Source organism: Propithecus coquereli, unplaced genomic scaffold, assembly GCF_000956105.1.
Source record: "Propithecus coquereli isolate 6110/MARCELLA unplaced genomic scaffold, Pcoq_1.0 Scaffold193, whole genome shotgun sequence".
In the NCBI taxonomy this organism is placed as follows: domain Eukaryota; kingdom Metazoa; phylum Chordata; class Mammalia; order Primates; family Indriidae; genus Propithecus; species Propithecus coquereli.
In genome coordinates, this window is record NW_012144190.1 from 1,742,065 (window position 1) to 1,755,227 (window position 13,163).

General features: G+C 56.0%; 1 protein-coding gene across 1 annotated transcript; it reads left to right on the forward strand.

Moving 5' to 3' along the window:
- The first annotated feature begins 140 nt into the window (after nt 1-140).
- SYT3 (synaptotagmin III) lies at nt 141-12,497 on the forward strand. The gene is made up of 9 exons (XM_012643101.1): nt 141-943; nt 4,014-4,536; nt 5,929-6,316; nt 6,825-7,043; nt 9,039-9,159; nt 9,444-9,615; nt 9,701-9,833; nt 11,659-11,727; nt 12,007-12,497. The coding sequence occupies exons 1-8, from the start codon at nt 793-795 to the stop codon at nt 11,722-11,724; spliced, it is 1,773 nt and encodes a 590-aa protein (XP_012498555.1). The 5' UTR covers nt 141-792; the 3' UTR covers nt 11,725-11,727; nt 12,007-12,497.
- Nucleotides 12,498-13,163: the final 666 nt, after the last annotated feature.

Consider the following 13,163-nt stretch of genomic DNA (forward strand, 5'->3'; position numbering starts at 1 on the left):
CCTCATCCTCCAGGTCTGTGGGAGAGCCCTCCCTGACCAACCCCCTCCCGGTTCCTTTGTGGCACATCCTCCAGCTGTGTCTGGTAGACTGTTCTCCCAGTCTGAGACTGTCTTATTTATGTGTCTTTGTTTACTTGTTTACTCTTTGCCTCCTCTCATTGGATTGTGACACCAGGAAGTAGGGGAACTCCAGTACTTTGTTTTCTGCTGAATCTGCAGCAGCCAGCACTGTGCCTAGTGTGTACTTGGCGCTCAATGAATATTTGTTGGATGAATGAATAAATGATGAATGGCTATCGCCTTGTCCGTCCATCCCTAACTTCCGTCCCTTCACCTATGCACCCCTGATCTTTGTGTCCTCCGTCTGTCCCCTTATTTGTGCGTCCTGACTCTCAGCCCCTTGACTGGCCTTCCCAGTCTCTTCCTCCTTGTCCATGTGTCCCTATTTTCTGTCCTCTTGCATTCACACCATCTCTGTCCCCTTGGTTTGTCCAGCCCCTCTTACTGTCTTCTTGACTGTCCACCCCTAATTTTCGTCCCCTTGTCTGTCTGCTCCTAATTTCTTTTTCTTTGTCTAACCCTCCCTCTACTTGTCCCACTGTCCTTCTTCTTCCAATCTCTATCCCTAATCCATTTCCCCCAATCTCTATCCCCTTCGCCCATCCTTCCTTCGCTCTCTATCTCTTTCTCTTTCTGCCCTTATCTCTGCACCCTGCCCGCCCTTCTCCCCCATTCCGTTCCCCATCTGCACCCTTGCCCCACCCGTCCCACAAACAGGACTGGACGGTCACCATGTCGGGAGACTACGAGGATGACCTCTGCCGGCGGGCACTCATCCTGGTCTCGGACCTCTGTGCACGGGTCCGAGATGCTGACACCAATGACAGATGCCAGGAGTTCAATGACCTGCGAATCCGAGGCTATCCCCGGGGTCCAGATGCAGGTCAGCACCCCTAGCTGTCTTGACCAACCCCCTGCCCGCACTATAGCCAGGAGATTCAGAGCAGGCTACTCAGCTTTCTATTCCCTGTGGGACCAGTCCCTCTTAGAGTCTTGCCTCCATCCTGCCTACTGCTGCTCTCCTCCCCAAAACCTCTGATCTAAGGAGAAGGAGCTGTGTAGTCCACTTGACCCCTGATCTTTTGAGTTTTGCCCTCTGGGCCTCCCCAAACTACCACCACCAAATATCCCCTTCAGATATCTTTGTGCATCTTGTATAATGGTTAAAAGCTCAGGCTCTTGAGTCAGACTGTCTGGTTTGTTTGGGTTCAAATTCCACCTCCCCTACTTACTCACTGAATGGCTTTAAGTAAGTGACTTCTTCTGTGCCTCAGTTTCCCCATCTGGAAAATGGGGCTACTAAAAGCGACTACCTCATGGGGCAGATGAGAGACTCCAACGATATAACACATGTGAAGCACTTAGAGCAACACTGGACACATGGTGGTCATTCAGTGAATGCTGGGATTTATTTGTTATATACGAGCTGTGTTGCAGAGGGGACGTGAGGTCCTTTGCATATTTCATTGACTATTCACGGTGCCCCTTTGTGGTACATATAATCCGCATTTTCAACAGGGGAGACTGAGGCTTAGAAGGGTGAAGTGACTTGTCCAGGGTCGTAGAGCTGGGAAGCAGCAGGGTTCTGAGAACTGGGAAATACTGTGAGTGCCACTGCCCAGCTGAGGAAACACGAACTGGAGGAAGCGTGTGCTCGGACATTGCAGCAGTCACCCTTGCTGAGCACCGGCGCAGGGCACGCCATCTCGTGTACAGGACGTCCAGGTGACAGTGGTGAGGGATGAGGCCCAGAGAGCTGCAGTCGCTGGCTCAGACTCTCACAGCCTGTAGGCAGCAGAACCAGAATTTGACACTGGATAGTCAACACCAGAACCATAGTTTGGGCATCCCCAAGACCACTCTGAGGTTCAGTGATTTGCTAGAAGGACTCCCAGAGCTCAGCAAAGCTGGGAGCCATGGTTATGGTTTCTTACAGGATCCAGGCTAAAATCAGCACAGGGAAGAGGCACACGGCGCAGGGTCCAGGAGAGACCAGGCACAGGCTTTCGGTTGTCCTCTCCCAGTGGCGTTACGTGGACAGCGCTTAATTTTCCCAGCAATGACGTGCGACAGCATGAACAGAGTCTCGCCAACCTAGGAAGCTCACCTGAGCCTTGGTGTCCAGGGTTTTTATTGGGGGTTCGGTCATGTAGACAGGGCTGATTGCCCAGGTAGCTGACCGTAGTCTCCAGCCCCTCCAGAAGTTGAGCCGATGCCCAAGGCCCCCAGCGTAAATCACAATGTTAGTTTTAGCGTAGACTATCCAGCATGGTCCAAGGCCCCAGGTAAACAAAGACACGTATCAGGCAGAACATTCCAAGGGCTTGGAGTTTCCCTCCCAGGAGGTGATCCAGGGCCAGATCTTCCTTTGGGCAAGGAGAACCTTTTACTGCACAACTACACCACCTCTCCAAGCCCAAACCTCTCCCCAGTCCACACCGGCAGATTTATGTTTTGACCTGGCCAGGATCTGGGTCAAGCTGGCGGTGGGGGACAGCATATGTCTAATTTTTCTCCCAAGCAACCCCCTTTTCTCAATTCCTCCCACGTTCAGGGGGCTGGTAAAGTCCTTACCTCTGACTTCTAACACACCTCCAGAACTCTCAGCAGGTGTTGGTCACTTAAAAAGAAACACCTGAAGAGGGGGGAGTAGGAAACTCAGGGTTCTTTTGCCAGTGCCTCGTACACGGCCCTGCAGGGTCACCTCCTCTCTCTGAGTTCCAGTTTTCTCACCTATAAAATGGGATAAGTCATCCCTAGATTACACAGTGTCGTGAGGATTAACGTCATGCACTGCTGTAGCTTCGCTGGGCAGTAGAGGGCCATGGCATCCCTTTCCTGCTGTGTGTCCCCTAATGTGACAGGACACGGCCATTCCGTTCAGCTGTCCTCGCTATAGCGATGGCTCAGCTACCTGCTTCCCCACCATAATCCACCATCTGTATGGAGCAGAGATTTCCCCCGTCTTCTACTTTGCTGACACCCAGGAGTCAGTTCCAGAACCAATTCTCCTTTCCTTGAAGGTGATTTCTGAAAAATCCCACTCCTGGTACCAATTACTGAATGAACCAGAAACCTTTGGTTGTAAGAACTGGGCTGTACTTGGCTTTGTCTGCAAGGCATATCAGCACATGTTTGGCATTCAGAATGTGTTAGCTATGGTGGTGGTGGTGTTGGATGCACTTGGTGGTGGTAGCAATAGGATTTGTTAGTCTAATAAAAATTCATGTTTGAACTACCATTAATTGGGAAGTTTTGAGGTGTGATAGCATCATGGTGAAGACCGTGGGCTTTGGAGCCAGGCTTCTTCCTAGGCTCAAATCCTGACTTCACCACCTACCAGCCGTGGGACTTTGGGCAGGTGACTGTGTTGACTTCAGAGTTTTTTGCATGGAAAACAGGGATAATTGTGTTGCCAAACTCACGTGGTATCTTCAAACCATAAGGAACAGGATTGATTGTTCCTATTTGGCAAATGGGGAATGTAAAGTTCAGAGTGGTTAAGATGTGTTCCCAAGGCCACACAGCAAGCTGTGATTTGAATCCTGACCTGCCTGTGCTGTGCAGCATCCACTCTTCCTTGATCATCTCTGAGCATTTTCGGGGACCTTGGTCCTACCTCAGATGTTGTGTCCTCTTATAGAGAGGCAGCATGGGGTAGCGATTAAGAAAATAAAATCTGAAGACAGACTGCTGGATTGAAATCTCGGATCTGTCATTTACTACCTGTGAAACCTTATACAAATCACTCAACCTCTCTGTGTCTCAGTTCCCGCATCTCCAAAACGGTTATATAGAAATACCTTGCAGAGCGTGTGGTGTGTAATTAAGTAACGCGTGTAAAGTGCTTAGGACAACGCATGGCAAAGACTAAGTGTTAGCTCTTTGGGGACAGTAGAGGGAGGATGCTTTGACCTCGCCCTGACCCCTACCTCTGTCCTCACTCTCTCCAGACATCTCCGTGAGCCTGCTGTCGGTCATCGTGACATTCTGTGGCATTGTCCTTCTGGGTGTCTCCCTCTTCGTGTCCTGGAAGTTGTGCTGGGTGCCCTGGCGGGACAAGGGAGGCTCGGCAGTGGGCGGTGGCCCCCTGCGCAAAGACCTAGGCCCTGGGGTCGGGCTAGCAGGCCTGGTAGGCGGCGGCGGGCACCACCTGGGGGCTGGCCTGGGTGGCCACCCTCTGCTGGGCGGCCCACACCACCATGCCCACACCGCCCACCATCCGCCCTTTGCCGAGCTGCTGGAGCCAGGCAGCCTGGGGGGCTCTGACACCCCTGAACCCTCCTACTTGGACATGGACTTGTATCCAGAGGCCGCAGCTGCAGTAGCCACTGGGGTCAAACCGAGCCAGACGTCCCCTGAGCTGCCCTCTGAGGGCGGGGCCGGCTCTGGGCTGCTCCTGCTGCCCCCCAGTGGTGGGGGCTTGCCCAGTGCCCAATCGCATCAGCAGGTCACCAGCCTGGCACCCACCACCAGGTGAGAGAGGCTGCTGGGCTGAGGGTCCACTCTGAAGTTCTGCTCCTCCTCTGTGTCTTTTTCCCATCTATGGCTTGTCTGGGTTCTGGGGTTAGGAGGGGGTCGGGGGATTGACTCCTGGATCCTGGGGAAAGAGGAGGCTGGGCCCCAGACTACTTAGACCCAAAGGAGGAAACGGGAGGCCTGGATTCTTGGGTCCAGAGTAAGGAGGAAGCTGGGGGCAGGACTCCAGGGTCAGGAAAGTGGAGGAGAATGGGGGTTGGACACTCAAGTCCCTGAGGTCCCTAAGGCACAAGGTTATTCAGCCCTTTCACTGTAAGCCAGGTTAGTAGTGGGACCCGGAGCTCATTCATTCATTTTCCTCATTCTGCGTATGTGTATTGAACATCGAGTATGAGCCAGGCCTGAGCTGGATATCGGGAAAACACTGGACTCTGCCCTCATGTCACTCACAGTCCAGGGGAGGTGGCCCCAGCTTGGCTGTCCCAGTGCAGCCAGGCGAGGGAGGCAGTGAAGCAGCTCAGGGGACTGCGTGGCGGGGGTGGGGGGAGAGCTCCCCAGGAGGCCCGATCCCCGTCTGGGAGGAGGCTGAGGGCTCCCTGGAGGTAGAGGTGTCTCTGCTGAGACCTGCAGGCTGAGGAAGAGTTAGCCAGGCAGAGAGGCACGATGTGACCTGGGCATCCCTAGCAAGGGCAAGCAGGGGAGAAGATCATAGTGCCCCGTGGGAACAGCCTGTGGTCACCAAGGCGTGAGAGTAAGTTTGAAAAAAGAACACTTGGGCAATGTGGCTGCAGATACCAGACCATGTGACCCCTTCAGCACCGGGCTGAGGGGTGGGACTTTGTCCAGGTGATACTGGGGAGCCATGGGAGGCCCGTGAGCAAGGGAGGGGCAGGGTCAGCTCCGGGTGTAGATGGACCCTCTGGGGCCACGTGGAGATACACTGGAGGGACAGACTGGAGCCCAAGAGTCCAGGCAGGAGAGAACAAGGCCTGAACTGGGGCAGCGGGGAGAGAGAGGAGGGAGGGTTGGGGAGATTCAGAGAAGGGCAGGAGAGGGTTGGAAGAAGCCTGGGCTGCGTAGGGCCCAGAGGTCCATGGAGAAGTTATTCTGGGTCACCAGCTTGAGGTCCAGAGGAGGCTTCTGGAAGCTGGTGCATCCATGGGTCTGGGCTGGAACTAGCTTAGAAAGGGCGATGACCCCCGCCAGATACAAATGGGGAAACTGAGGCTCAGAAAGCACAAGTGGCTTGCTCAAGGTCACACAGTGAGCAAAGCAGGGGATTTGTGGCTGGAGGGGTTCAGAAAAAGGCAGGGAAGAATCTCCCCAGTCTTTGGATGCAATCAAAGATGGGAGCCCTGACCCCACCTTGACCTACCCCACCTCCCACAGGTACCCAGCCCTGCCCCGGCCCCTCACCCAGCAGACTCTGACCTCCCAACCGGACCCAAGCAGTGAGGAGCGGCCACCTGCCCTACCCTTACCCCTGCCGGGCGGCGAGGAAAAAGCCAAACTCATCGGGCAGATTAAGCCGGAGCTGTACCAGGGGACTGGACCTGGTGGCCGGCGGGGAGGCGGGGCCCCGGGCTCCGGAGAGGCGGGTGCAGGGGCGCCCTGTGGCCGCATCAGCTTCGCCCTGCGGTACCTCTATGGCTCCGACCAGCTGGTGGTGCGGATCCTGCAGGCCTTGGACCTCCCTGCCAAGGACTCCAACGGCTTCTCGGACCCCTACGTCAAGATCTACCTGCTGCCAGACCGCAAGAAAAAGTTTCAGACCAAGGTCTGGAGCGGCGGGCTAGACATCAGGGTCCCACAGAGAAGGGAGCTGGGGGGCCTGGATGCCCCGATCTAAGGGAGGAGGAGTTGAAGGCCCGGACCCCTGGGTCTGAGGGAGGAGGGGCTGGGGGCCTGGACCCCTGGGTCTGAGGGAGGAGGGGCTGGAATCTCAGACTCTTGAGGTGACAGAGGAGGGGCTCAGTGCTGTGACTCCAGGGTATGAAAGAGCTGGGGGCCCCTGAGTCTGGGGGAGGAGGGGTTAGGAGTTGGGACCTCTGGGTCTGGGGAAGGAGGGGCTGGGCCTGGACCCCTGGGTCTGGGGAAGGAGGGGCTGGGCCTGGACCCCTGGGTCTGGGGAAGGAGGGGCTGGGGGTCCGGACCCCTGGGTCCTGGGAGGAGGGGCTGGGGGCCTGGACTACTGGGTGAAGGAAGAGGGGCTGGGACTCCTGGGTCCCGGGAGGAGGCGCTGATGGGCACGGTGTCGGTCTCCCTCTCTCGCCCTCTCCTGCCAGGTGCACAGGAAGACGCTGAACCCTGTCTTCAACGAGACATTTCAGTTCTCGGTGCCCCTGGCAGAGCTGGCCCAGCGCAAACTGCACTTCAGTGTCTATGACTTCGACCGCTTCTCACGGCATGACCTCATCGGCCAGGTGGTGCTGGACAACCTCCTGGAGCTGGCGGAGCAGCCCCCAGACCGCCCCCTCTGGAGGGACATCGTGGAGGGCGGTTCGGTCAGTGGCCCCTGCCCCCCACCCACCTCTCCCCTGACTGCCCCCTTCCTGGCTCCCCGAGACTCCTCAGTTTGCAATCTCCTTCCCCTGAGACTTCACAGCCTCCTGACTCCTTGTCCCCAGATCTTCGTGTAAAGTGTGTTGTGTTGGGGACTGTGGCAGACGTGCAAGAATAGAGAATGACGTGACGGGCGCTGCCGCCTTCTCCAAGTTCATCAGATATTAGCCTTGCGCCTGGGTCCCAGACTTCCCACCTTCTCGCCCCTTTGCCATCTGACGACTTCGACCCTCTGACCCCAGATTTCTGACCCTTCAACTTCCTGACCCCATAGTTCCTGGGCTTTTGTTTTTACAGCTTCCTTGTCAGTCTAACCTCCTGACTCCAGTGTCTGGACTTCCAGAAGCCCCCGCCCCTCTCCCGTCTCTGACCTCCAGCTCTGTCACATTCTGACCCTCTGCTTCTCCATGGCCCCCCTGGATCCTGGTGGTCTGATGCCCCAGGCCTCAGACATACCGGGACCCCCAATATCCTGACACCCCGCAATTCTCCCAGCATCCAGATTGTAGGGCCCGCAACCCTGACCCCCCAGTGCCCCTTCCTCATTCCTGACGACCCTGCCCTCTGGCACCTCACTCTCCTGTATGCTCGGTCCCTCCCCCGCCCCACTCCTAGGTCCTTGGTGGGAGTCCTGAGCCCATCCACCCTCCAAGCCTCAGACCCCCAGCTCCAGCCTGTGGCTTGCCCAGCATTCCAGTTCTCTGCCCGTGTGGGGTGGCCATGTGGGGGAGGCTGTCCTTACATGAGGAGGGGCCCAGCTCTGCCCCCCTGGTGGTCACCCCCAAGTCCAGCCTCTGGGATCGAAGTGCCTAGTTCTAGGATCCCTGCACCCAGAGACAACGTCTGTCCCACCAACTCCTGCTCCTGGTCACCGCCAGCCATGGCAGCCCCACGCGAAGACCCTCTCCCTGCGTCCATCTTGGCCCCCTTCGCGTGCCTGTCTCTCCCCATCTTCATCACTTGTGGCCTTCCTCATTCGTTCATTCGACCACTGTGTTTCCAGGATCAGGACCCAGGGATCCCAGACAGTCCTCAGGAGCTGGTCCAGGCTGTCACACAGCTGGTGTCAGGGGAAACAGGAGGGGCATCTGCTCAGGGGATGGAGGAGCTTGGGGGAGGAGGTGACAGGAAGCCCCGACCTGAAGGCCAAGGAGGAGCCTGGAGATGGGGAGGGAACAGCCTGGGCGAAGGCCCAAGGGGAGTGGGTGGGGCATCCAAGGACCTGGTTGGGAGGCCGCAGGGCGGGACAGGAGAGGTCACAGCTCCTGGCTCGCTCTGGCCACTGCTCCAAGTCTGTGTGTGTGTGTCGGGTGGGAGGGGTCTGTCTCCCCTGAAACCTCATTCTGGGTCTCGGTGTATCGCCCGCTCTCTCAGGCTGACTCCTCTGCGTGTTTCTTCTCAGTCTTCGTCCCGCTCTGTCTGTGCCCCTGCATTCTCGTTCTGGGTCTGTCACCCTCTCTGGGTCTTTTGCTCACCCCCAAGTCTGTGTCCTCCCATCTCTCTGGTCTCTGTCCTCCTCTCTCTCTGGGTCTCTGTACCGCTTCTCTCTGGGTGTCTGTCCCCACCCCCAGGTCTCTGTCACTCTTCCTTAAGAACCCTGGGGGTCTGTCTTGCCGACTGCATGTCCCGGCGTTTTGGCCTCTGTCTCCGTCTGTTTCCACCGTGTTCTCTCTCCCTCCCTCTCCCTCTCTCTCCCCTCACTCATGCCTCTTCCAATCTTCCCTGCAGAACAAAATAGGCTTTGACGGTCGTGGGCAGCTGCGGCCAGGGGAGTCACCAGGCCTTGGCCCAGAGTCAGATTGTTAAGTGGATCGGAAACCTGAGCCCTGGATGTCAGGGAGGAGAGCTGGAGGCTGGGGAAGGGAGAGGAAATCAGCAAGAGACCGGTAGACACTGAGGCGAGAGAGATATCCCTGAACCCCTTTCCCCAACTGCAGGAAAAGGCAGATCTTGGGGAACTCAATTTCTCACTCTGCTACCTCCCCACGGCCGGGCGCCTCACCGTGACCATCATCAAAGCCTCTAACCTCAAAGCGATGGACCTCACCGGCTTCTCGGGTGAGGGCCTGAGTTGGCAGTGGGGTCTGGGGGAGGAGGGGACTGGGGGCCTGGACCCCTGGGTCTGAGGGAGGAGGGGCTGGGGGTCTGGACCCCTGGGTCTGAGGGAGGAGGGGCTGGGGGCTTGGACCCCTGGGTCTGGGGGAGGAGGGGCTGGGGGGAGACCCTGGGTCTGAGGGAGGAGGAGCTGGGGGTCCAGAGCCCTGGGTCTGAGGGAGGAGGGGCTGGGCCTGGACCCCTGGGTCTGAGGGAGTCGCTCTTCAGGACTTCATTTCTGCCCTCAGACCCCTACGTGAAGGCCTCTCTGATCAGCGAGGGGCGGCGTCTGAAGAAGCGGAAAACCTCCATCAAGAAGAACACGCTGAACCCCACGTACAACGAGGCGCTGGTGTTCGACGTGGCCCCGGAGAGCGTGGAGAACGTGGGGCTCAGCATCGCGGTGGTTGACTACGACTGGTGAGGGGCGCGGCCCGGGTGGGGGGATGCGGGGTGCGGCCCGCCGGCCTCGCTGCCCCTGGAGCTCACCAGCCCCAACCCCCAGCATCGGACACAACGAGGTGATCGGCGTGTGCCGCGTGGGCCCCGACGCCGCCGACCCGCACGGCCGCGAGCACTGGGCCGAGATGCTGGCCAATCCGCGCAAGCCCGTGGAGCACTGGCATCAGCTGGTGGAGGTGAGTAGGGCCCCTGCTGCTGCCCCGCCTTTCCCTGCTCCCCTCTCTGCCCCTTCATTCGTGGAACGCATCGTGCCTGGGCTGCTGCAGTCAGACGGCCTGGGTTCGAATCCCTGCTCTGCCAACTTTAGCTGTGTGACTTAGAGCAAGTTACTTAACCTTTTGCACCTTGTTTTTCTCAGCTGGGAAATGAGAATGTTGATAGCATCCACGGTTAGGATAAATGTGAGATTCCCTGAGTTAAGTGTTCACTAAATGGTCCGCTACTGTTGTGATTACCCCAATGCCAAGTCCAAAATAAAGAAACTGGGTGGTAAGATGGAGCGAGGGGTTTTTGGTTTGGGGGTTTTTTTAAGAACAGGCTGTGAAAATTAGTTGATTGTAGTGTACTCGGTGGGCATTGGCAATTTTTAATAAATGAATAAGAAAATAATAAAATAAAACAGAAAATTTCATAAGGCAGCTTCCAGTGTAAAGATCATAATGTCAATTTGTTTTTCCCTATGGGTCGTGGTCCAAAAGGTTTGGAAGTCTGAGAGGTAGAGGGAATCTGGATGGGGGGAATTGGGAGTTGCCTTTTAGATTATGGCATCAAGGAGGGCCTCTCTGAGGAGTTGACATTTGAGCGGAGGTCTGAGGTTGTGAAGGAGTGGGCTTATGGGAAGGTTTGAAGAAGGCTGCAGGGAGAGGGCACAGTACGGGGAAAACCAGGAGGCAGGGGCCGGGCGCGGTGGCTCACGCCTGTAATCCTAGCACTCTGGGAGGCCGAGGTGGGCAGATTGCTTGAACTCAGGAGTTCGAGACCAGCCTGAGCAAGAGTGAGAGCCGTCTCTACTAAAAATAGAAAAAATTAGCCAGGCTTGGTGGCGGATGCCTGTAGTCCCAGCTACTGGGGAGGCTGAGGCAGGAGGATCGCTTGAGCCCAGGAGTTTGAGGTTGCTGTGAGCTAGCCTGACACCATGGCACTCTAGCCCGGTCAACAGAGCGAGACTCTGTCTCAAAATTAAAAAAACAAAAACCAGGAGAGGGGGGCGAAGGGGCGGGGCAGAACATGTGGGGCCTCCTCGGTGGTGTGATCCTAACTGTGTGAAAGTTTAAGATCATTACCTGCTCAAGAGAAATCATCAGTTATTGCATTTATCATCAATACATTACTTTTTAAATCACCGAATAGTTCTCTCTTATGTAAACATATCACAATATCAATCTATTCTGTTAATGGATATGTGGATTATTTCCAATTTGGGGATATTATGAATAAACTTGTTACAGACATTGGTCAATTGAAAGAAAAGAGAAATCGTCAAACATGGTCATTCTCTCAATAAAAACAAGAAGCGCAAAGAAGTAGATTTGGAAAATACCAATGACGAATTTGCTTTCATTAAAAGCCAAGAAAGTAAAATTATGCTAAATTCTGTTTAGGGCATAAACAAGACATTAATGTTGGGATTTTCAAATATACTTACCCCGCATGGCCCCAGAGGGTCCTTCTGCATCCAAGCTGCCCAGGCCCCTCCCTTGCTCACAGCCTTCCCGTGGCTTCCCAGTGCCCCCAAGAGTGTCTGCCCCTCTGAGGCCATGCAGGTCCGCCCCACTCAGCCCTGCCACCCCATCTCTCCTCACATTTGCAGGGACTTCGCTTTCTTGTGCCTCAGTTTCCCCATCTGTAGAATGGGATTGTAATACCATTTGCCCCATCCCTTCAGAGCCAGTGAAAAAGAACATTGTAAATAATGATACAGGATATTGATATCCCATTGGTTATTAGCAGTTTTTTTGCCTTTGTCTCCAATTCCTGAACCTTCTGGATTTTCCCCTTCAGGAAAAGACTTTGACCAGCTTCACAAAAGGCAGCAAAGGACTATCAGAGAAAGAGAACTCAGAGTGAGGGGTAAGGAACCCGGACCAAAGGGGAGGGGCCTGGGGGCCTGGACCCCTGGGTCTTGGGGAGGAGGGGGGGACCTGGATTCCTGAATCTGGGTGAGGAGGAGCTGGGGGCTTGGACCCCTGGGTCTGGGGGAGGAGGGGCTGGGGGCTTGGACCCCTGGGTCTGGGGGAGGAGGGGCTGCAGTCCAAGATTCCTGGGTCCCTGGGTTGTGATGCTGCTGCAGCAGGTCATGGCCCCGCTCTCTTCCATCGCTGACCCCTTCTCCCCTGCCCCATCGTGCAGGTCTGGCCTAGGCCCGGGATCAGACCAGGTCCCCTCAGGACCCCATCCTTCCTGCCCGGACCGTGAATTCACCTCCTCGAAGCCATAACGTCCGAGCTGCTGGTGCGGGGCCGCCCTGGGCCTGCCCTTCCTACCCCCAGAGGCGAGAGGGTGGGAGGCAGGCCGGCCTAGCTCCCTGTTTCAGGGTGGGGGGCATTCAGCCTCCACTGTGTCTGTCTTCTCTTCCCTGGGGCTCCCCCTCGAGGCAAGGGGCCGTGCATGTCTGGGGGACCCCCCCCCAAGCCCTCCGTCTGTCTCTCTTTGCTGTTTGTCCGAGACTTGGTGTCCTGACCCTCGTTATCTCTGTGAATGTCGACGGGCCAATCCTCCGTGTTCCCTCAGATACACACACCTTGTCCGCCCCTTCTGTCACCACACCCCGCGTCTGGCCGATCCCCCCACTGCTGCTGCTGTCAACGCCAGAATAAACACACTCTGTGGGTCTCACTCCAGCTGGGGCTGCTGTCCTCTCTGACACCAGAAAGCTGGATTGGAACATGCTGGCTCTGCACGCAGACAAATGTGTTTCTTTCACTGGCTGGGCAATTTTTTTTTTTTTTAGATAGAATCTCACTCTGTCCCCCAGGCTAGAGCATAGTGGTGTCATCACAGCTCACAGCAACCTCAAACTCCTGGGTTCAAGTGATCCTCCTGCCTCAGCCTCCCGAGTAGCTGGGATTACAGGTGTATGCCACTGCGCCCAGCTCATTTTTCTACTTTTTGTAGAGATGGGATTTCCCTCTGGCTCAGGCTGATCTCGAACTCCTGACCTCAAGCGATCCTCCTGCCTCGTCCTCCCAGAGTGCTAGGATTACAGGCGTGAGCCACCGCGCCTGGCCCGGGCAACTTAATCTCTCTGAGCCTCAATTTCTAAAAATTATATTATAGCCAGAACCATTGTGTTTATAGGACACAAAATGCAACCCAAAGCCACAAACAGAATTGAAAGACCTCTGTACCCGGAGACCCTGAGAACACAGAGGGACTTTAGATCCAGGTGTTCAAGGGATGTTTTCATTTCTGCTTTTCTCTTTATTCACTTCATCCTCAGGTGGGTCTTTGCTATGGTGATGAAATAGTAATGAAGTGGTAAAAATCAGAGCGGCAAGCTTCTCATG